The following is a 24830-nucleotide window of genomic DNA, read 5'->3' on the forward strand; positions in this document are numbered from 1 at the left end:
AAGGCTTTTAAGTACTGCAATATTTATATAGATGGATTTTGATAACATTTCAGACGTTACCGATGTCAATTATTATTCCAAATATTAAAGTATTAAATACCTATTAATATTTAAATACTTTGAAATACTATTTTCGTGTCTTGAATTTATACATTTTATAAATTAATTTGATATTTGCTTTCGTGAAACTCAAAAGCTCAAACATTATTGAGTAATAACATGCTTTTAAAGGTAGCCAACGAAGAACAAAAAATACAAATATTTAACATATTTTTACATATTTTAAAGTGTACATGTCTTCAATGACGAGTAGGTATCTCCATCAATAACTGTTTTTTAATTAATATTTTTTGAAAACTAATATTCTTTCCGTACTTATTATTAGCTATTAAAATATCCACAAATAATTTTAATTTTAAATATTTGTTGATTTGCCTGTACAATCAAATTACGAAAATTAATTTTATTTTTTTTATTTTACATCACAAAACTCGAAAAAGACAATGAAGTATATATATGTACCAATTTAGGTCTAAATATTATGTGAATATTTAAAACATTGAATCATTAATTTCCATTTAGTATTCAAATAGTTTTATTCATAAGTCACCGATTATTTATTGATTTATAGAAGTTCACAATTACATATATTAAGTAGATAACTTTATGTACATTTAAGTACAAAAAACACCGTCGAACACTGTACGTTATATAGTTATTTTATTGATTAAATTCTTCTGAGTTTTGATGACTAAATTGTGTAATTTTAATGGTACAAAAAATTTGTCAATGAATTTTTATACACCTATAATATTATGATACTAACAGGTTATGTTTATGATAAAATATTTCTTTCACGTAAATTGTTATACTAAACATTGTGTTATTATCGTCACTTTAATAAAAAATATATTATCAAAACAATAAACAGGATTGCACATATTGTGAACACCAATGATTAACCTCCCCCCCACAATTTCAAGGTATGGTAACCTAGCGCATCGTTTTTGTCTTGAGTTCGGCATCTATTGTTGACACTAATTAGTATACTAAAAATTAGCTAAATTTAATTCAACTATAATAAATAACACCACTACAACGAATACTAAAACTCTTATTTAATAATGACAAACATGAAACGATTTAAGAGTTTTCAAAATTATAAATATTACTTAAAAGTTAAATCTGTAATGCAACACGATTTCATGCAACAATAAAAAAATTTAAAACAAACTTCGTTATTCCCTAGTTATTCTTCATTTTCTGAAAAAAATATACAGTTCTTTAACTACTTCATTGATACGTGATACACCCATAAATTATATGCATACAGTCAATACTTACCTGCTGCCAGTTATAAATAAATGTATTGTAAAAACATTATAACTTTTTCAGTTTATACATAGTAATTAAGCCTGTTAAATTGGTTCTGAGATTTTTAAGAAACATTAAAACGAAAAAAATGTATTTTTCAATAAGGTATAGATTAATAAAAACAATAATTCAAATTTTATATGTATATCATTTTTAAAAATATTAATTAAAAAAATGTCATTGACGAGAATAAACTGTGGGTTAACGGAAAAAAGGTTCCAAATGTTTTTTTTTAAATTATAATGTGTTTCAACGTGGACTGAAAACAACTTTTAAGTATTAAAAATACGATAAAAATTAATTGGTACATTTATTTTAATAAACATCATATTGATCAATGTGGTCGTTTTAATATATAATTCAAAATTAAATTAAAATAAATTGATGAATTTTTTTAACTCATCATCAATATGGTAATTTAAATAAATTATACGCGTTTTTATAATCGAGCTTTTTTCATTAGCCACGCTGAACCCCAGCGTAAAAATAAAAAATAAAAATATTGTGTACTTTTTTCCGGTATTTGATCAAACACTGTGAGTGTTAAATACATTTACCAATGATGTTGAGCTAGTGAAATTAAACGAAACGTTGACAAAATTATTATTCCTCCCCGTCCCCCATCCCTGCCACTCTTCTACAAATATATCAACGGGCTCCCGCCCATCAAACTCCTCGCAGGTAGACGTATACACGTACGGCGCACAAACTTGAGTAATAATACGACCGATCGGATTAAACGGTGACAGCTCCGTGGCTGTCAGACAATGTTTCAGTCGGAATCGTCGCTATTAACATAATAATGATAAGACGTCTACGATTCCTGCATTTTACGGTGTCCGCGATCCGTCTCGGCGACGTGATTAAACGAAACACGGAAAAAAGATTCTCTAAAATTGTCCTCGGGCGTTCCATCGTTTAATTAAGCGCGAAAGCGTCGTCCCTCGACGCTGTATAATCAAATCGAGCCGTACACAATGATCATTTAAATCCGTCAAAACTCTTATGCTAGGAGCAATGCAAACAAAACGTAAATACATCCCCTGCTCCCCGCTCCCCCGCCAGAACGACACCCGTCGTATAATTGTTACGGTTTTAAAACGATTATTATCCGATCGAGACAATTCGATGATTCGTACCATGTCTTCGTCGCGCAACGGGTGTGTCGAGCCCGTGAATGATGTATGTATAGGCTTTGAAGATGGGTCTGTCGACACACACTCGCATCGACTCTCACTTTTATGATACGACTCCAGTTCGTGTGTAACGATGCGGTTTGTGCCGCTCGGCGTGCTTTGTGGCGGCGTTTGAAAACGATCTCGAGTGTCGCGAAATAGAAATTGGATTTTTAAGTATCCAAGAAACGTATACTACCCACCACTGTCGCCGGTGCCGTCGTCGATTGAAAGGAGGATATATATGTCAATATTATCCCATGGTCGAATTACACACGGCCCTATACCCCCGAGGTCGTAATACGATAGTCCGTATGACGTGTATAGGTATACCTATATAAACACAGGAATGCGTGTGGGCGTGTGGAGAAAAATCGTGTGTACAGGTACACTGCATAACTCCCACTATATACGTGGTGTTGTAAGTAAAGTATCAATAAAACTGGACTATAAATAGAATTTGTGTGTGCATTACATCATATCGGTGTGAAAACCTTGAATATTACGATAATCACTCTCTTGTATACAGAATGATATGAGGCTAAACAACTAATTGATTTTGTTTCATACCGGTCCGCGAGTCCGGATTTAAGTAATTAAAAAGAGAAGCAATTAATAATATATGCATTCAGTTCGTCTTTTCGGTATCCAGAAACAGTTGTTTTCGACAACTCAGAAAATACAGCAATATCGACGGTGGCGTGAATCGAAATGAGGTTAGAATCCCCTTCCCCTCAAGAAATATTATCTGAACGTAACGTATCCATTTTTATAGCCGCATGATACATAGTGAATTAGTTATCTATTATCAAGTCTAAAAGTAAAAATATTATTTAAGCTCCCTGCCCGGGTTTTTTAAAATATTTTTAAAGCAAGTTTTAAGTATTCTAAAATTGTAAATTGTGCTTATGTTACAAGTATTATAGTAAGACAACACACACACAGATATAAGTTCTCTTAACAATCTCACTAATACAATATAAAGGCCATGTACGCTATATGTACATTTACACTAAAATTGTTCTTCGGAGTCCTGAGAAGGCCCTGAAAATGTTGGCTATTTCCGTTACTGGCATTGGACAATCTAACGATAGGAACATTTTCGATTTTTAAAAGATTGTCATACGATAATAATTATTTTGTTCATACCTACTTGCCGTTCGACAAAATGTTTGTACCAACTTCCCATATGCAGCTTAAACATATTAAATGTTGAGGCTATCCTACAAACTACCTTTTTTAAAACATTGTATAATAATAATTATAAAAAGCTGATTTGAGGATGGTAAAATAAGAAAAAAACAGAGGAACTTACATTTTTAAAGAAAAAACACTTTTGATTTTGACTATTAAAGACAACTTTTACATTCCTAGCAACACTGAAACCAAATACTTATAAGTGTCCAGCTCTAGACAGGAGATCCGTGTGCGCCTACCTCCAAGGGTGCTCACCCGAAGAACGAACGAAATCTCTAAATTCTTGTTTACATCTACTGGGTTTTCTTTTGCTTTCGAAAATGATGATGTGAAAACTTAATGAATAAAATGTACAAATGAATTCAGACTGCGCAATACGTGGGCAGGTTAATAAGGTACAAGCTTATACAGATGAACGGATATTAGGAAAATCTCATTCCGGAACAAACTCAAACTCCTTTGATCTTCCAGCCGTATCTGCGAATGGTATGTCCTCGGCTTCCGGTTGCAAACATCAATCACGCGCTTTATACCAGACTTTGCACCTAACTACATTCACCCGGCCTATCAGAGCTCTTCTAGAAATGAAAGGATATGGTCTTAAATGTTTTTACTCAGAGTTAAAGTATATAGAATAATGGAGTCATGTATCAGTCAGTTAAAAGACCAGTGGCCGAATCGTACGCTACTAATATCGGGTTGTCCAGCTCGATTAATTTTCGATCATCAACTCTTTGGGGACATATTACATAGATCGTTTAACTAACCATAACACGGGAGACGTGTAATGTACCAGAGTTGGGACATATGTTGTAGTGTACGTGTGTGGGTTGCGTGATAATTTGAAGTTTTATATTGCGTATAGCATACCATACGCGGTGGGAAACTTAAAATAAAATTGTTTTATGTGAGGCTCGGAACACCAACAAAGAGTGTGTTACATATTACATTAATTTCGCGGTCTACCGCTAATCGTTACGAGAGATAATTAAAGGAATTAGAGTGGTGAATATAAGTAACAAAAGACTGTTTGTAAATTTAAAAAACACATCGTCATGTCATTCGTACATAGCACCCAATATATACACCCGCGGATGTATATGCACCATTAGCCCGACGATAATACGATCTAAAATATAATATAATGACTTCAACGTCTCGCGTGACGTATATTTTCAGAAAGGACACTCGACGATCCGTCTCCATCTCGGCGAAAATGCCTAGTAAAAAAAAAATCTCATCGCTAAAATTTAACGATTAATCCTTACATTTTGCTAGTATCATTAGGCCGTTTGGGTAACGATACCAGTTACGGTTTTCAAGCTCATACTTCGTATCGCAATATACTGAAGTATCAACGTATAATATTGTATGATAATATGAACACGAGGTGCAATCACACGGAAATCGTATAAAAACTATAGACGCTGTTTTTTTGCGCGCCATAGAAAACCTTGCATAATATTTCAACATGATTTTTTAAACAAAATATACGTTGACGTTATCACTGGAACTTCACCAACAACTTTCATGCTCCGTTTGGCAATGTAGAGGAAGTAGAATAAAAACTGTTCAGAGACCTACGTAGTCGTATTATTATTTAAAAAAAAAAATTTTTTTTAAAAACTGAGAAAATAAAATAACTCACTAAATGCTTGAAAATGTGTTTATAAAGGGGAAACGCTTTTGGGAAAGGTCTAACGAAAACATGAAAGAACGCTACCACGTCGGAGAATGTATATACGTTATCCAGAATTCGAAATTAACCTTTTGTCTGTATATGGCAGCAGGGTAACATGTCTGTGAATTTACTATATTATAAGCTATAGGTACGGCAATCGCTTTTTGTTCTCTTTTTTATTCACACCACGCGTAATGTACGTACCTATACATAATATTATACTCCTCTACGAAAACGAAAAACGCAATCCATTCATTTAACGCGAGTTCATAGCGTAAGACATTAGGTATATTTTTTTTTTTTATACCACCGAATTCTTCTTCTCCAGTCGTAGAAATGTTTACATTTGCATTTTTCCCCCATTGCATAATAAAATACTTAAGTAGGTAGGTATATAACGCATTCATATTATGCAACTCGATTCGCAATTCGTGTACACAATACGACGACAATACTACTGCACAATCTTGCGCCGCTTCAAATTCTCGTAAGCCAAACGTCAACTTGCATACGCAACGCAACAACGATCAAAACTCTTAAAATACTTTAACTTCGTGGTCATAATATCATAGTATAAAAACTGGTTTTTTTATCCCATTCACTAGAACTATTGAATCATATACGATATCGGTCCATAATAATATTTCTCCAATGACGATACAACTCGTTTAACTTTGACACGTGTTGTAGAAAAAATTCACAAACAACTCTGTGCATTTTTACTTAAATAATTAAGCCGCTATAGCTTAAAAATCATTTGTTTTCTGTTTCAGCAATATGGACCGGCCGATCATTCGATTACTGCAAATATTTTGAAGAAAGCTTTTCCGGATTTCGAAATATCATGCAACAACACATGAAAATCAAAAACTAAAAGCATGACAATATTATAATATATTATATATATAATTATGTCGTTTTCGTATAGCTACTACAATAAATAATAAAAGTAAACAGTAATGTCTACTTCTTTCAGTTTGTCAACAATTTATACTTGTCCAAGAATAAGTTCGTCCAATTACGTAAACTTAAGTTCAATTTAATAAATACATTTTTAAAAAATATCAAGTTTACCTTTTTTAATGGAACATGCGTAGTTATAAAGCAGAGGGGGGGTTGGGGTGGGATAGACAATAAAATGGAAGTGATCCCTTATTTTTTTTCCATTCCACACTGCAATGCTTGAAAAGCTTCTCCATTATATTTTGGAACATCATCCTCCCTCAAGAACCATATATATATATATTTTTTTTTTTTTTTATTATTTATCTTAAAATACATCGGTAATAATACATTGGCCCTACAAACGCCATTAGTTACAGTTTCTTTTTTTTACATATGTACATTTAGGTAAATACAAATATACTTAAGATATATATTTTTTATTCGTGTTTGTAACACCCAGTAAAAAATATTAACTTTGTTTGTAAACATTTCATTTCGTATGATGAAAGAAATTTAATGTTATTCTCAAGGCCTGATTTAAGGGTGAGTAGTAGTGAGTACCTATAGTCACCTGACCCCACAAAACTGCATATCATAAAAATTCAAATCATATCATTATAAAGTTTCACTCGTCCGTATCGGCGATCGGACTGATTCCGTGTTCTTTTCCATTCCTACATTTTATTTATTATTCAAGAGACCTATCATTCTGCTTACTTCGACCAACTGAAATGCGCCTCCTAGCCATCATCATCTGCTAGTATGGGTACACTGACGATGTAATAAACCTTAAGATATTGTTAAAATATATAATAATATATATTCTGGGCCGGATCAATTTGTATATGCAGAGCAGACGAAAAAACGGCAAAAAAACTTTGTGGGGCAGCAAATTTTAAGTTGTCTTAAACAAACTTTTAATTCGAGTAATTTGTCTGAACGGGAAACGGACCAATTTGTTATCATTATTTATTATGGTAAATTAGACTGTTCTTTGCCACAAAACTTAACTTGTACTTGATGAAATGGTGAAATATTGCTAATTAAATCTTTGGACTTGTAAATACCGTTGGTCTTTTACGTGCTAAATTTAAGGAAATATGTACATCATTAAAGGAAGTAATGATTGTGAAGGTGTTATAACCATAACTTTTTACTAAACTGCTATTTACAATTTACATACAAATAAAAATTGTAATTTGTAATGAAATAGTTAGTTTGGTGTGAAGAGTTGACCTAGTATTTTACATTTTACAAAGTAAAATATATTTTTCACACTTAATAATAGTTATAGAGGGTAATTTATTATTTAGTTATTAAAAAGAAGACAACGGTTATTGTTTTTTTTTATTAAGCTAAAAATGAATTTATGCATGTTCTTCGTGTTAAAAAAATATAGCAAGATAGATATCGGTACATTTAAGTAACCACAAAAAATTGGTTAACGATCTTCGGTACTTCCAACTTCCAGGTAAGTACTATAAACAAAACATAAATTTGGGTAAAAAAAAATGTATTAAATTTCATCCATATTTAAATCATATATAACATATTCATGAGAAAAAAATTGAAAATTATTTCATCTCGACACTCGGTTAAAGTAGGGCGAAAACGCTTATTGTTTTTTATGGTTTTCGATAGCAATATTTTGATCACATGAATTCCTAGATAGGCAATTTAGCTACAACACTGTAATTTTCCCTGGTCACTTACGGAACTCTATACAATGAGATATCACAGTGTTTTCTTTTTAATTTCAAACACGTATACAAAATATTATATAATTCCTAGTAATGATCTCTTGCAGAAGTTCAAGATGGTAATAAGTAATAACTAAAAGAATATTTAAAATTTTTTCCAAGAAATTACACCATGACTGCATATAATAATACACGTCAAATTAAATATTATGAATAGCGTCGGAGTGCGGAAGACAGTAAAGTTGCCCCCGAGACTCGCCCTGCAGACATTTGTTCGCTTCACCTCTCACCATAGGACATTGAAAAATATTATTGCACGTATTATTATTATTATTATTGATCACGATATTACTGCAGCTTTTGTCTTACAATATCATGTTTAGTTATGTATACGGATTGTGTATGCCGAGGACTTTTGTGGTTTGCATATTTTCTCTACTCGACTTTATTGATGCTGGGTAAGCGCAAAATACATTACACAACGTTGTGAATAAAAATTCGAAAAATTATTGTTGCGGATTTTTACATATTCGAGTTTAAAGGATATATTTATGACTTAAGTCGTAAAATAATTTTTTAGTACATATTTTCATATTTTTCCTTTGTGATCCTCCAACGTACTCACGTAAGTATTAACTCCGATACAGAATATTGTTTAAAAACATTTTTTTTTCATGTATAAATAAAAAGCTAAGTTTTAAGCATATCACATTAAAATTTTTTTTTTAATTGTACGTCTTGAATAGTTTTAATAATTAACAACAGCTATTTGGGCAAATTTTGAATATTTCACTTCCACATGATTTTTAGTTACCCATTACCTTAATCCATTAATATTTAATGCAAACTTTTTGTAAAAATTGCTTAAATATTATAAGCGATACAATAAATTGTACAGCTTTTATTAATTATGATTTGAAACATTGTGATATTACATTTTTCAAAAAAAAAATGGAGTTTTCTGAAGCATCGGGTACGATATTTTCAGGTAATCACAAATAATAAAAACTATTTACGGTTTCATGGTGTACCTACAGTCTACATATTAAATTAAAGTAGGAAATTTAACATTTGTATAGCATTTATTATTCAAACAAATTTGTTTCTAAATTAATATTTTAACAAGACTACCTACCTACATATTGTTTAAATTTCCTAATATAGGAAGAAAGATGAAAGACATTAAATGTATGTTTAAAATTATTATACTATTATTTTTTGTTTATTTATTTATTTATTTATTTTATAATTTCATTCTAAAATAAGTTTAAAGGCTTCTATACTCAGAGATTTATTTGCTTCTACGCAAATCAATAATATTCTTGAAAATAATACTTTTATTATAATTTTAAAACGAAATACTTACAAACTATAATTTGTATGTATTAGTAAATGATCGATTTGTTATTATACATGCCCATTATGCTTGAGAAACATAAATAACAAAACCTATTCATAAATACAAAACAAGGATTCTAACTATTTTTCTTTTTTTCTTTGAACATTTGTTAAAGTTTATTAATTGCCCAAACAATTTTGTTTACCCGGTAGTGTCTAAATATGAGAAATTGCATCTGATGATATCCAGACAGAATTTGAAGAAGTAATCCTTATCTTTCAATTTTCCTCAATAGTCGTCTTCTTCAACCCTCAACTATCAATATATATTTGATTTATTTAAACCTTTTTGTATGCGATGAACTCAATGAACTAAATGAAATAAAATTACATAGGTACTTTGTACGATTGTTCTGTTCTTATGATATATTATGTTCGAACAAATGATAATAACGCCAATGATGACATTCATCTATCGCCTTTACTAGATACCTACAAATATAATTATCGAGTAAATATTAAATTTAAGTATATTATTTATTTGCGATATAAACACAATTTTTGATTTATTACATAAATATATTATCACGTCAATGATAATAATGTCATTTGCATTACAAAACCCGATGGAAATAAAGGTCAATTTTTCGGTGAACGTTGGTGGTGGTGGTGGCGGCGGAAGAGTTGCAGCTGATGACAGGCGCACTTCGACGAGAACAAAGGTCGTCTCGTAACATTCGACATTTCAAAAATTCGAATCACGCAGAACAGGCTTATATTTCCTTGGAAATGTCATCAAACCACAAAAACGCATTCTCGGACATTATTTTTTAATATATGTATTCATACTTAATATGTATATTATGCCTGCGTAATTCATATAATTAAAAGTAGGTCAGATTCGTTGCATTAAAAAATGTATACAAAATTATGACGAACATTACATTTTTAAACATGTACTAAAATAAATAAATAATCAACAATCATCGTTAACCCTTTTTATAATTTAGACTAAGTAAATTGCATAAACATAATAAATACAATTTAAAAATTCACACAAAACACACAATTAGTTTCATCCTTTTTTAAGTTAAATTAAAAGTATAAGAAACATTTTTCATCAAACGTACATGCCTGATATGGTAAAGGCCTAAAATTATACATTATTGTAATTTGTAACAACACAAAACCATACTCACGTACTGTAAACAAAACACATTTGTAAACTATTTTAGCAATAAATCCGAATAAGAAAAACAAAATTGCAAAATGTGCAACAACTCTACTACCCCGATGGCCTGATTATAATATATTTATATTCTGGTACGGCAATTACTATGCATAGTCGACGACCTCATGTGGTTTTATAACTTAAAAAAAACAATATAAGTAACAACATATAATATGTCTTCCGACGTAATAGTATGATAAATACGATCGCCGACCTGCTAGAAAACGTGGTTATACGTAGTACACATTAGTACGCCTCTGAAAATAAAACTAGAATTAAATTTATTTATAATTTTTTTTTTTTTATCGTATTTATTGCCCCTCGGATCATAATAATATTATACTGCCTTTAAAACAACAGCGCATTAATCATGGACCGTGTATAAAAAACGAATTATTTTTTCAAAAACGTTCCGTATTTGCATAATAGGTGCTTATTTTTGTGATGTGTATTAAAAGTTGTAAGTTGCACTCCGCTTATGGTAATGGGATAAACATACATATTTTATAAAAAAACACCCCAATGGTAAACAAGGTACTTACCTACTCGACGTAAATATAAAAATAATGAGTGTCTTTACTCATTGCATTCCAATCGAAGTGTAAACCAAAATGACTGTGTTTCGGCAGACAAATCTAATTTTTTTTTTTGAGCGAGGAAGAAAAAAAGTTCTATTCAATTATCTTGGTATTTTGATATCTAGCACAAATAATTTAATCACGATCTGATGGTATTAAAATTCATATGCCATACTATATTATTGTTGTCTTATGAGGTAGGTTGTAATACGTATTTGGACGTTTGGGTATCGTTAAAAATTGTTGTGCTAGTACTGAAAATCCAAAATTTCCATAGCATCACACTGAATATTTAATGGTCTACTCCCTGTGAACTACATATAGGTACCCCGCACAGTGTTCATTATCATTACATTACTACACATTATGTATACATATATACAAAATATATTTATTTCAAAACTGTTTGTACCTACCGTTCACTTTTTACGATCAAAGTTGATACTTTCAAACGTTTATAACCGCAATTTTTTATGTGCGTATCATAATAGTACATGTTATATGTATATATACTTATTATCTATTCGTGCATTCAAAAGCTAATATCGTGCTTTGTCTACTGTCCAAAAGTCGATTTATGTATATTAACTTTATGCAAGCTGTACAATACTGTGTAATTTTAAATATTGACAATCCGCCTCGTGATTGTTATCCGCATTAATAAGCACGCTTGTGGTCTGAGTACTGTAGTTGAAAGACGGAAAGTTGCTAATTTAACTTTTCTCGGGAAACTACTACAGTAGATGACAATATTGACTCACCCGTACTACTTTCTTTGATTAACTTCAAAGTCCCTTCCATACTCTGCAGTCCGTCACGCGTAGTATCCATTTAATATAACTAAACTCAACACCAATTGCTTAGAGATCGGGCCAATTATTAACAGGGCGTACCCAAGGGGGGAGGGAAGTTCGGGTCTGGGCCTCTACCCGTGGATTGACAGAATTTAAAATGTATAAGGGGTAAACCACTAATTGTATAATATTTTTATATGTTAAAAGATGCTGACCCCCCTTTGAAAAATGTCTAGGTACGCCCCTAATATAGGAATAATAAATTATAGGACCGTGCGTATGAGAATGATTGACGATCCATCGTCTTTTAATATTTGTACTTGTTATTATATCTACGCATACAGTAATTTGAGTAAAAAAAAAAGTATTTATATGATTATATTCCTATGTAATTGGGCTACTCTCGTCCCACATTGTTAATATAGATATAGAATAGGATAAAATAAAATATGTGGAAGTAGTATACACATAAATACTATGTACTCTATACTGCAATCCTATCTAAGTCATCTTTTTTTTACATCACGTAAGACGTTCTTTTTGGTGTGTAGTGTGTATGAAATTCTTTGTGTACATTCACAGTGAAAAAATGTCCTCCTCCGTTTATCGTTCGAGCGACAAAAATGTAATAAGTTTCATCGTAGGTAGTGAAGAAACGGGAATTGGAAACGCTTTTTTTCTACAAGTATGCGACGCCTTAGAAAATTTGTGGGTGGATACAATATGAAATAGTAAACATTATCTACCCACACAGAGAATATGTTATATAAAATGACGGACTGGCAATTTTGTTATCTATTCAATGTGTGCGGCGTTTCGCCGTAAAGTGTTAGCTCTAGAACTATACAAATTTGCAATAATATTTCACTGAGTCAAATTGAAAAAAAATTAGCTGTCGTGGGACGCCTGGCAGAGGTAAGACTTCGAAATTATTTTGTACAGAAAATATGCATGGACATTAAAAATAATAATTTATTAAAGTAATTAAACATCAAAAACAAAATACGATTCAAATCTTTTAACGAATAATTATTCTTTATTTTAAAGGCACATTAGATAAATGTTTCTCATAAAAAAAATACTATGCCAAATAGAGACGCTGATTTTGGGAGGTGATAGTAAAAAATAAATAGTATATGAAAAGCCATTTAAAAATACGTGCAGTAGATACTCACAGTATAGCATCGTGGATGAGGACTTATAGTTATTAAAGTTGTGGTGTTGGGTGTTAAACACAAGCCATAAGCTGCACTTGATTCAACAGAAGCAAAATTCATTCAGTTGACCTGTTGACCAGCTTATACCAGGTAAACGGAGGACGCACACTATCAAACCACCCGCGGTCATCATCGATGGATATTTTTTCTCTTAATATTTTCGAAATGACAACAATCTAATATATATTATACATCTACATTGATGGTAAACTTGTCGATGAAAGCAGTTAACTAAATAAAGAAAGTATTTTGTTCATGTAAATACATTATACACTCATCCGTGTAATCGTGTGCATGATTACTTTGATTACCATTGATTTTTTTTAATTAATGATAAACATTTATCGACAAAAAAAAAATATATTAAAATGCACTAGACTCGAGTTAAATTCATTCTGAGACATCAATAATATGTTAATGCCTGATAGTCAATCCCTTTAGCAACACAAAGTCCTGAATAAGAACTCAAACACTGGAACACGAGCTCTTAAACCAATATAACGCCTCGGAAAATCTGGGAGAAATGGCCATTGAGCATTGTCCACCCTATTTTGAACAATGCAAGATCACTCGAAATATTACCCTCGATTTCTGTAACTAATTTTGAATCGATATAAGACGCGCAAGAAGACAATAAAAGTAATCACATACCTAATATAATTTTTTTTTTTGTTTGTCGCCTGTTCGATATTATATAAAATCGGTGCTTTTTAATTTGAACTCCTATGATGTACAATGTTTAGGTTCCCACGACTGCGACGTGCCCATACTATTATTATACATTTTTGTATTTGATGTTTTCCCGTGCCACAAATACCGTATACTTTGTAGTTTGTGACATATGGTGACTGCAGGTATAAGCCATAAGGATCACGAGAAATGGATATAATAAATACATATACAGCTCTCGTAGATAGAAACTCATCCATCCGCGGGTTTTCGTGAAAATCGTTATCATTTGGATCGTGTATAATATTATGTTACAATACAAAGCAGGTGCCTACGTATATGTCCTATACGGTCGAATATGAATATTATGAATATCGAGTTATATCGTGTCACCTTTTTACTCGCATAATATGAGTATTCCGCGTATAGACCTAGCTTGTCCCATAGTATTGTACAGCGAAACCTTCCCTAACGGACACCTCTAAATAGCGAACCGTCTTTTTGGGTACAAACTACAAACTTGTATGTGTGTGTGTGTTCGTAATAGCGTTTCAGAGGGTCAAACTATCCTCGATTGTTATCGATGCTTTACGAAAACAAAAATTATATAATCAATATGACACATTTTTTATGTACTATCCATAGAAGTTACAGAATTATTAAAATGCGCATTTTTCAGTATAAATGTATGGTAATATTATCTACGCTATTATGTTACTACATCTATAATGTGCTGACTAAATTATTGCTAAATATCATCAACGCGTTTCGCTAGGTTTATGATAATATAGCAAGGCCAGATAACATGTATGACGCATTGACATGATAATATAATAAAATAATGTGGATTCATATTATTATCATTTTCATGCTAGAAACAACTTCCATTCTGACCATAACCGAATTTTATCGCCATAGAAACGCAAATCAACAATAAACACATAAATTCTACGATTCTCCTAATTTCCCAGCAGTGGGCAAATGTTGAGAAGGATGGTATACTTCGTTTTTTTTTTATTGAGTACCAACCATGGCTGAAATAGAAATATGGAAAAGAAAACTGAAAGAATCGTTGATTTCCTAAAGCAGCCTTAAATGCTTTATGTTTACGTAATCATTCAATACTTTCCCAATATTCACAAATAAATTATTTAAAATATTATGCAACTTCACATTTATTATACAGAAGTCTGAAAGAACATTGTCATATGTAGTGAGGCGAGTAAAGTTAGCAAGTTAGTACATTTTTACTAACTTGACTTATTATTTTTCCTTAATTAACCTATAACTTTTTTAGAACCGTCTCAATGTATCACATTATTCTCCATTAATAGAAAGTGTTAATTAATTCCAAAGAAACTCTTGAAGTCCTATTATGTCTCAAAAATCGAATTTTAAAACGATTTTTTTATTTTGCTTAAATGGAAAAATGTTCGTCAAAAGTGAAACTAGTTTTTATTTAAAAGTTAAATCTACAATAATAATGTAAAGTATGGGTGGGTAGGTATTTACATTACTTTAATACTTATTATTAGTCCACAGACTTCAATACAAACATAAATATGTAGGGACTGCAGTTTAAGTGTATGGGTGTCGACAAATAACGCGAGTCGCGAATAGTTAGAAAATATTAATTACAACATAATTTTGAGTTGATGAATAATATTATATATAATATATATATTGTATATTTTAAACCTACGCATAATGCAAGTATGCTACGAAATGTAAACTAATTATAATGAACGTGAGATAAATAGAAATCGTAATTTGTGGGAAAATCGAGTTTCAATTTATAAATTTATTGACAGACGACAGAGAATATATGACCATGAACCAGAGGTAAGACATTATAATAACTTAATGTATTTTATTTTTTACACGAACAAACCGTATATATTTATCAAAAATACCAACGAAAATGAATCACTAAAAATTTACAAAAGTTCTGAGAATTTTGCTCGTTGAAATAATGTAACAGTGTCAAATTATGTAAGACAATGAAAAAACTTCAGAGCTTTCGTCATGTTTTTCAGTCCAAATTCATCGATTTATCGTGGCAATAAATAATAAATATATATTTAAAACTTACATCTTATTACTTTACTATATTCTATCACATTTATTCACAAATAAATGTTTTAATGACTCATAGATACTAATTTATCGCGATATTAAGCTAACGGAATATAATATCAAAAATCATAATTATAATTTATAATTGTTTTAATAGTTTATAGTTTAAAACATCTTTGAAGAGAAAGGTACAGGCGTCATTAATTTATAATTGCTTTATGGATCTCCCACCAAAGGCTGAGTTTAAAAAATTAAAATACAATCAATGTAACTAACAAAACCATTACAATGTGTTAATATACTTTACTATCATACTTGTATAATGTATAACATTTGAATAATAAATATGGTGGGCCAGTATTTTTTTGTTATATGTTTTTAACATTATACCACATAAGTAGTCAGTTAAGTGGATTGAAAATATGAAAATCACCTCGACGACAACGTTACACCATAATTTTGTTTATGATAATAACAAAGAAAAAAAATTGTACACAAGATCACTATCTCGCCAATGTACATCAGACGGTGGAGGTAATGCCACCGACTGCCCAGACAGGTGCCGGGAATCAGACGAATAGGCCCACCGGGAAGGCAGGAATTTATCGTTAGGCCCCCTCCGTATTTGGGCAATGGGTCCCTTTTTTATGGCGTGACGTATCGTATAGGGGCCCTTTTAAAAATTCCCAGTAGGCCAAAAATAGCCTATCCGTCCATGATTCAGTCGTACTGATGTCAGACGCATGTCACTAAGTAAATCATTGACCAGCTGATGATGAACGACACAAGCAGAAAGGTGATGACGGGTTTTCGGCCGATGAAGTCCGAGAATACGAGAGTATAAAAACCAGCGATAGCTCTTCTACTCAATTCTGAATTACACCTATCTGCAATCTGTACCCAAAGCCTTAATTCATTTGATCTGATTTCTTGGTTGTTGCTCGTTACTGCAGTCATTATATAGGCACTTGGTACTTTGTTTAGTGGTACGCAATAAAATAATCTTAGAGCTACCTATCTAACCAAAATTTCTAGACAGATATGAGGATCTATTTCATTTTAGGTGAAAATAATATCAGTTTTTACTGTCTTGCATAGTTTCAAAAATTGTCTCAGAATGTAATTACACACGTAATGCATAATCTTCTATAAATCGACGAATTATTACTATTATTTATTATTAAAAAATACGTATTTGTTTTATAGGAATTTATTATGTGTTCCTTATTCCTATTTTTTTTTCTTATCTTGTGGTTGCATTTTCAGCTGCAGTGGTCTTCTGGTGTGTGTACAAAATATAGCGACGAATCGGACGAACCATCCCAGAAACTCTCGGAGTGAAGACATAAATGCTGCTTTTGTTAAGGAAATCAACTTGGCCGCGGGACTGGATTCAGCACTGAGCTTAATGCCAGGCTCTAGGCCCTGAAATATTGAAATCCCAGAAAGGGCATTTTTTTCTAAACAAATTCATAATGTTTCAAGTTTAAATTTTATTTCATAATTTCTTTTTTATTTTAGTATTTTATTATTATTGTTCGCTATGCCCTAGCTAGTGTGTATGAATGAGGCCCGCGTGCGGGCGGAACAGTTTTATCGGACTGTAATCGCATGCACTTACTGCACTAGCTAAGACTTAAGTAGTATTAAGATTACGGTACCTTATTTTCGACGATATTTTGTTGTCTGTAAATTTATTTACTTGCTCTCAAGTTGGCCACCAACTGCGTTTTTTATTTTGAACAGAGAATAGGTTTATGTAGATTTTTTTCCTAGAAACACGAGCGTCTGGCGTCGACCATCATGGGGTGTTTATAGTTCAACAGTATCAGTTAGCACATACACACTATTTCACAGAGGCGTGTTGAATTTGAGTTTTTTTATAGGATAGTTTAGTAAACTTTCGCCCACCTACCAGTATCAATAATCGATAAATTCAGTCACTGTCATATTATTTTACATAGTCATAAATTTCATTAAATTATATTCCATCCCACAACTAAGAGTCGATCTCCTCACGATAAACCACTTCACCACACCATGGTTCACCACTGCTATTTCATATTTGCTTTGTTCTTATCGGTTTTCTTACAAAACAACCGGGAAGTGACTTTTGAGGTCCCCATAAACTGCAGCGGTGGTGATTGTGATGGTTATGGAGTCCGGACACAATTATATTATAGCATAAGACTGATACCAGTTATGTTATTACCAGCTGTCTGCTGTAATATCTGACTTGAATATCGAATTGATAATATACAAATAATTGGTAAATTAAATTATAGTATTAAATTTGAATATACCTAAAGTAGATTCTTATTGTCTCAAACGTAGGCGAAATCCCCCTTGAAGGATTATAACATTACATTAACTATTAAGACTCGATATCTCGAACTTGTTTCTGTTTCCCTTGAATTTTTAACATTGTACATTAAGTGGGTATGTAACTGATGAGCTTAATGTGACTACAAGACTATAGGACTATCGTTGCAGTAGTGAAAATAACAAAAAAAAGTAACTAAAAAAATATACATAGGTTATCTTACCAAATTTATCAACTTATAAATAATAATCCAGAAAATGAAAAATGAAAAATGAAAAGTAGTAAATAAAAATATGTATGAACAAAATATAATAAATATTCTTCATAAAATAAAAGTTAAACATTTAAAATTATTAATTGTGTGCTACAACCGGACAGTCTTTGATTATCATCCCTTTATTTTCTTTAGAATTCCTTGTTTTGCTTTGTAGATACTGTTTACTGTTTAGTTTGTATATATTTAATGACTCTTATTTTTTCAATGATGTTAATAGTAAAAAATCCCTCGAATTGGGTTGACGAAAAAGAAAATTCATTAAGTCCAACCTTGACAGAATTATTTTTTCTTGGAATATTTTTTTCAAGATAATATGAAGGACGACTCAATTTTCACGAATGTATAGGAAATAAGGCTGGCTCTATATTATTTTTGGGTACTAAACTTTAGAATGTCATAATTCGGACTGAAAGAACAAATTCAGAATCTTCATCGAACTGTTTTGTTGAAGCCCAGAAAGTTGAATAATACTCATAAGTCTACATAGACTGAATAACATAAATAAAACATTCTTGAATTCCTATTTGCAAAATGTATTTTGAAATGCCATTCATCGTAGCTTTTTAAAAGACAACCATTCTATTGCTTCTTCGAACAAACGGCAATAAGTATGATTTCAAATTTATTAAGAAGTAATAATACAAAAATCGACGAAACTACTATTAAAATTATACTTGCAAATTACAATAAAAAAACTAAACTAGGTTCCAGTACGAATTCAACCGTTATTACTGATATGCAATAATTTTCAAGAAAGATCAAAGGATAATATTTGCCTATTTGGACTTCTCTATAACACAAAACTGCTACGAATTGCAGGCAATAAACTTAAATAACAAACAAATCACTTAAAAATCCCATATTCGAGTCGAATCGCTGATTAATATAAATGATTAATGCATAGTGATCGCGATAAAGAGATGAGTCTCAAAAATAAAAACAAAAATAATATTATTTAATATACCTATTATTATTATTACACAATAATATTTAAGCGATCAAATTCAAACACCGTTTTCGGCTTGACGTTTTCGTGTCCAAAAATTATATGTAACTTCTGCATAAACGTTTCGGTGATACAGACCCGAAAAATGATAACTCCGGCGACATTTTACCACAAAACACAGTACACATTCATATAAATAGCAGCAAAGCTCGATTTTTTTATAAATTGTATGGGAAATGGTCATAATATTATAATATAATATATTCAGCCGATTCTTCGACATAAAGTTTTTATGTTTATCTTGGTTTTGCCTGTACTTTGACTTCCGAGAATAACAAAAGCCCTATGCCATACATATATTATACACACAGGGTGGTTCTTTTATCGTAGACCACTAAATAAGCTGGCAGTTCATGTTATTAAATTCAAAAAATGTATTGATTTTTTAAAAGTTTAGGAGCACATTGGTTAACATTTTCCCACGGTTGTCAGTAAGTGAAGAAACTACGTATCTCAAAATCCTCGTATTTTATTTTAAGACATTACGTGGTCCACGATAAAAAAAAACACCCAATACTCGTATAATGTACTCACACAATTTACATAATGTAAGTCTATAGTATATATATATGTGGGTGTATGTGTATTAGAATTTAAAGATGTTTAGGTCCGGGATGACCAACATCGATTCAACGAATACAATAGTAAATATAATGGAAAAAAAGTTGATTCACCTCTATACACACGTTAACGTGTCATATACTCATATATTATAATAGTATCAGGTGATAGAGCTACCAGATAGACGTTCAGTTTTTTTTAAATATTTATTTGAGTAACAAAATGTTACAGTTAGGTATACTTTTTACATTTATCTTTATTTAGCTCACAGCAAAATAAAAATAAGGATGATTCATATAGGGATTCTATAAGGATTAAATTTTCAGTGAGGTTAATAATAAATCAGGGATTTCCGATCAATTATGTAGGTCAGGTTAAAATCATTTCAACTGATCCGGAATTTTCAAGAAATTAGATTCATCGTTGAAATCTATTTCTTGTCCTGTTGATGGTTATATTGTGCAGTATAATAAGAATAGTCGTGTTTCTTTCCACGCTGCATTAATAAGAGAGTGACGAGGATTTTCTTGAGGTAAAATCACTTTTAAACGGCTTTTACTTTTCACTCGCAAAAAAGCGACGTATAACATTCCACTCATAAAAACTGGTGTTCGTAAGTCTACACCAACATGCTCAAATGTTTGAACCTGTAAGCTCGTAACCTTGTAAGCTGTCATAGAAAATATGTTGGTCTAACGGAAAATTGATGTCCTGACATGGTGCAACCAAATTTACCTTTGTTAGACTCAAATTTAATTCTTGGGAAGTGCTGTAATGTGTTGTAGTATTATAATTATTTAAGACGTATATAATATTTTTTAATTAGGAATTTATTTTACTCCTTTATCGTAACTGTCCCGAAAATACTGCGTAACTAACATTATTTTAAAATTCGACTATTTTATAGCACTTCACAGAGACATTAGAAACACAGGTGCCGAATGTTTTAGGTATTTTGGAATTTTGGACATTTATTCATTTTTAGGTTTCTAAACATGAGTTTCCCTGTTATGTCCGTCCGTTGGTTACCAGTATCTTCATAGTTATTCAAATTGTATTAAAATATAAATATTTTTTTTTAAACTTTAAGGTTCAAAAAAAAAAAAAAATTTGTAACGGTTCTATTCAAATAAATCCACACTTGCCAAAAATAATATTAAAATACTGTCTTTAATTACATTTAAAAATTCCAAGAATCAGATTTTGAGTAACTGCAGTTTTATTGAAGAATACAAAAAGGGTTGGGCATGGTTGGTGAATCACCCTATATGAATTTATCCTAAGTTCGAGGATAAGTGCTAGTACGATATAATACGAATTGCAGTAAACCGTCGGTGGTGATGACGAAATGTCATTAAATTACTTATATATTATGTATTTATATATAGGTGCATTAAATTCTATACGTCAACAAAAAAATACGTTTTTGCGGCACCTATAAGCTAGAATATTTATTTTCAAAGATCGAATTCCGATCGAGTGAATTGTCCGGCGGTAAACGCCAATAACCACGAGGAGGAGGGGCTCAAATGTCCGATAAACGCCAAACATAATAATAATTACATTATATACAAAACATTACATTTACTTGAGTCAGTGGCGTATTTTGTATGTTTTTTGGGAGGGTGTCCAGATATTATAGGTATATACTTATTTGTTAATTGGTTGCAATATTTCTCTGTTTACATATACGAGTACTACCACTAAGTTCATAATATACTCTTCAAATATTGTAATGAAACATTTTTTATTTATTTAATTAAAAGTAGTAATTTTTATGTAGCTTAAATCATACATGTATTATATACATACTGTAAACATAATTTTAATTTAAAAATAAAAATAAAAGCAAATAATAATTTTTAAAATAGAAAATAGAAAATAATAAATACACTTTAAAGTATTATATAAATTAATCTAAATAATAAATTCAAGACTAAGAATATGATAATATTACTATTGCAATGTATATTTTATCTGCCTTGTTTCTTCGACGACCATTAAATGAAAAAAATGATTCAAATGCAATTGATAAAAAATAATATGTTTTAAAATAAATGTACATGGATATTTAAGATCCAACGTATTAATATATTTAATAAAAAAACATCATTGTAATATATTAATATCTGACTTGAGTACGTATCATTTTTCCGATCCGATAAGGAACGTTTTACACAGCGGTGACGACGTTACGTTCAAATACGTTGAAAATCTCATTTATTGCATAATATTATAGGACGAGACATATACCGCCCGATATGGCATACCGCATATATTCTATACTGGTGTATAAGTCACTAAGTCAGATACCGTTTCATGAAGCACCACGTGTTTGATTATAATTATAAATCATTAGTATTTAATAATTAAATTATGCACACGCCCTGTTTTTGTCTTTGTTCTCTTCGAAGTTTCTGTATTATATTAGCTATATTATAACTTTTATTAATTATTGTTTCGATTTCATTAAACGGCAGTAGAACACATTCTACATTATGCAAAATTATATATACTTAATAGAGATTTAAGTGAATTTATATATGTATACAAATTATATTCAGAGATGTATAGTGGAATCTGTTTAGTAAATGAAAGATTGTTTGTAGATAATAAATAGCAAACCGTAATAATTAAAATAACAATACTATTGATAGTCGTATGAACCAACTTTAATAGATCAACCCATGCAACGAACAATTTCGAAGTCAGAATTCAGTACTTCACCATAGTTTATTTAAACATATTGAATACATTGAACCCTCAAACACCTCAAACTTTAAGCAATTCAAACAGTTTGAAATTCGAAATATAATTAAGTTCAAATTCAAACATTTTGCGAATATTTCCAAGCATAATCAATTTCGTAATGATTGAGCAGAATAGCAGTTTTTTTAATAAAGTGTAAGCACGGTTTACTTCATATTTTTACATGTGTTATGGTTAAATTTAAAAGAATGAATAAGGTTCATGAAAACTACCTCCAAAAAATGTATCTATTATAATATTGATATTAATATTGTATAACACCTATATTTAGGTGTAAGTACTAATATTAATAATGGTAATAACCATGTATTTTGAAAAACTATGTTTAGTTTATTTTACTTTTTAGTATTAACTTATTAAGACATTCAGTCATGCATAAATACTTATAGGTATACCCAGTAGATAGGTAAATATCCCAATATCGTAAAATATCTTGAATATTTTTATATTTCAAAATGTAATATTTATGTGAGTTGGTTCTCGGCGTAAGGAATGCAGTGCACCCACATCAATTCAGTTAAATGTATGTATTGCAATAGCTCAGTCCTAATCTTTAGTGATCCTCCAGTTGGGGGGGGGGGGATTAAACTCAATAGGTTTAGGCTAACAACCATACCCTGTTAAATTAAACTGTTTGAGATCTAAATATCCAATCGAACGAAACTATACATCTCCGTGTGCATATTTCGAGTGAAATAACAAGTGTTTATCGGTCACCATTGCAATATTCGCGGTCATCAGACGACGTATGTCCGTTCAACAACCGGGTAAAACCAATGAACATCGAGCGAAAATAGCCCACACAGCTGATATCATAAAATCGATTTAGAAAAGACGGGAGAATTCATATTCAGGATCTATCAAAGAACTTGCATCGGAATCGAGAAGCTTTGGTTAACAATTCAATTATGGGAGGAACCCATAGAGAATAACGACAGGTGGAATTGTAACAAGATTTGTATATTTTAGACTTAAGATGCATTATCTTAAGAGACCCAGAAGATACAATGCTTATCAGCTACCAACAAACTTTCTTCTACACGAGCAATAGGTGCAATTTTATAAATTAGATTAAATTATTATGTGTATCTTATAAAATATCTTGTAGGACAGGTCATGTATTATAATAAATAGTTAACACGAATTGCATACATATCGAATTAATTTAATATTCTTATAATTTACATCAACCTGTAAAAAAAATTTTCGATTTCGATTTATGTATAATAATAATATTTATATCGTTAGAGTTAGCGAGGATAAAACCCACAAGCTTGTCGACTCGATAGCCATGAAAACGGTGTAGCGGAAATACTGAATTTTCCAAAATTAATTTATTAGAATGAAAAAAACTTGAAGACGTTTCTAAAACTTTACCAATATCACTTCATTAATTTTAAATTTGAATTTTATGGTAGGTATACCTACTATAAAAATAAAAGTTGTAAGCTACATTGATGATTGGTGGATTGAAAATGTGGAGTGCCCCGCTCCCCCCCTTGAAAAAAATAAAATTTCAATAATTAAAAATTCATAATCTATCAATATACGAAGATATACATATTATATTTATTATATACATACATATCGTGTACCTTGATCAGAGACGTGGCTGTATGAAGTATCTTATGGAATACAGATGACTCTTATTATACTATATGAATAAAATATATGGGCGTTTAATCATATAATATAGGTGGGTAACGTCCTAGTACTCACGTCCATAAAATAGATATACCAGTTTTGCGAGTAAATGGGACGAAAAACGGAACATTGGCTGATAATATATTCTCCTTGCGACCAAACTCAGACTTAATGAAACTGTTCAACCTAGTTACTTAATAATTCTGTTGTATGATGTGGCGTGTGCAGAATTTTCATATACCATATAGCACGTTTGCAGTAAGTAATCACTTTAC

General features: G+C 30.9%; 1 protein-coding gene across 1 annotated transcript in view; it reads left to right on the plus strand.

Annotated features, from left to right (window-relative positions):
• LOC111039107 overlaps positions 1–6383 on the plus strand; it is a gene marked incomplete at its 5' end in the record, with an annotated part of 36509 nt that extends 30126 nt beyond the window's left edge. Inside the window, one exon of the mRNA XM_022322430.1 lies at positions 6201–6383. Coding sequence (XP_022178122.1) covers positions 6201–6287 — 87 coding nt within the window. The remainder of the gene's footprint in view (positions 1–6200) is intronic.
• Between the last annotated feature and the right edge of the window lie 18447 nt (positions 6384–24830).

The sequence above is a fragment of the Myzus persicae genome, unplaced genomic scaffold (assembly GCF_001856785.1).
Source record: "Myzus persicae strain clone G006 unplaced genomic scaffold, MPER_G0061.0, whole genome shotgun sequence".
NCBI classification, from domain to species: Eukaryota; Metazoa; Arthropoda; class Insecta; order Hemiptera; family Aphididae; genus Myzus; species Myzus persicae.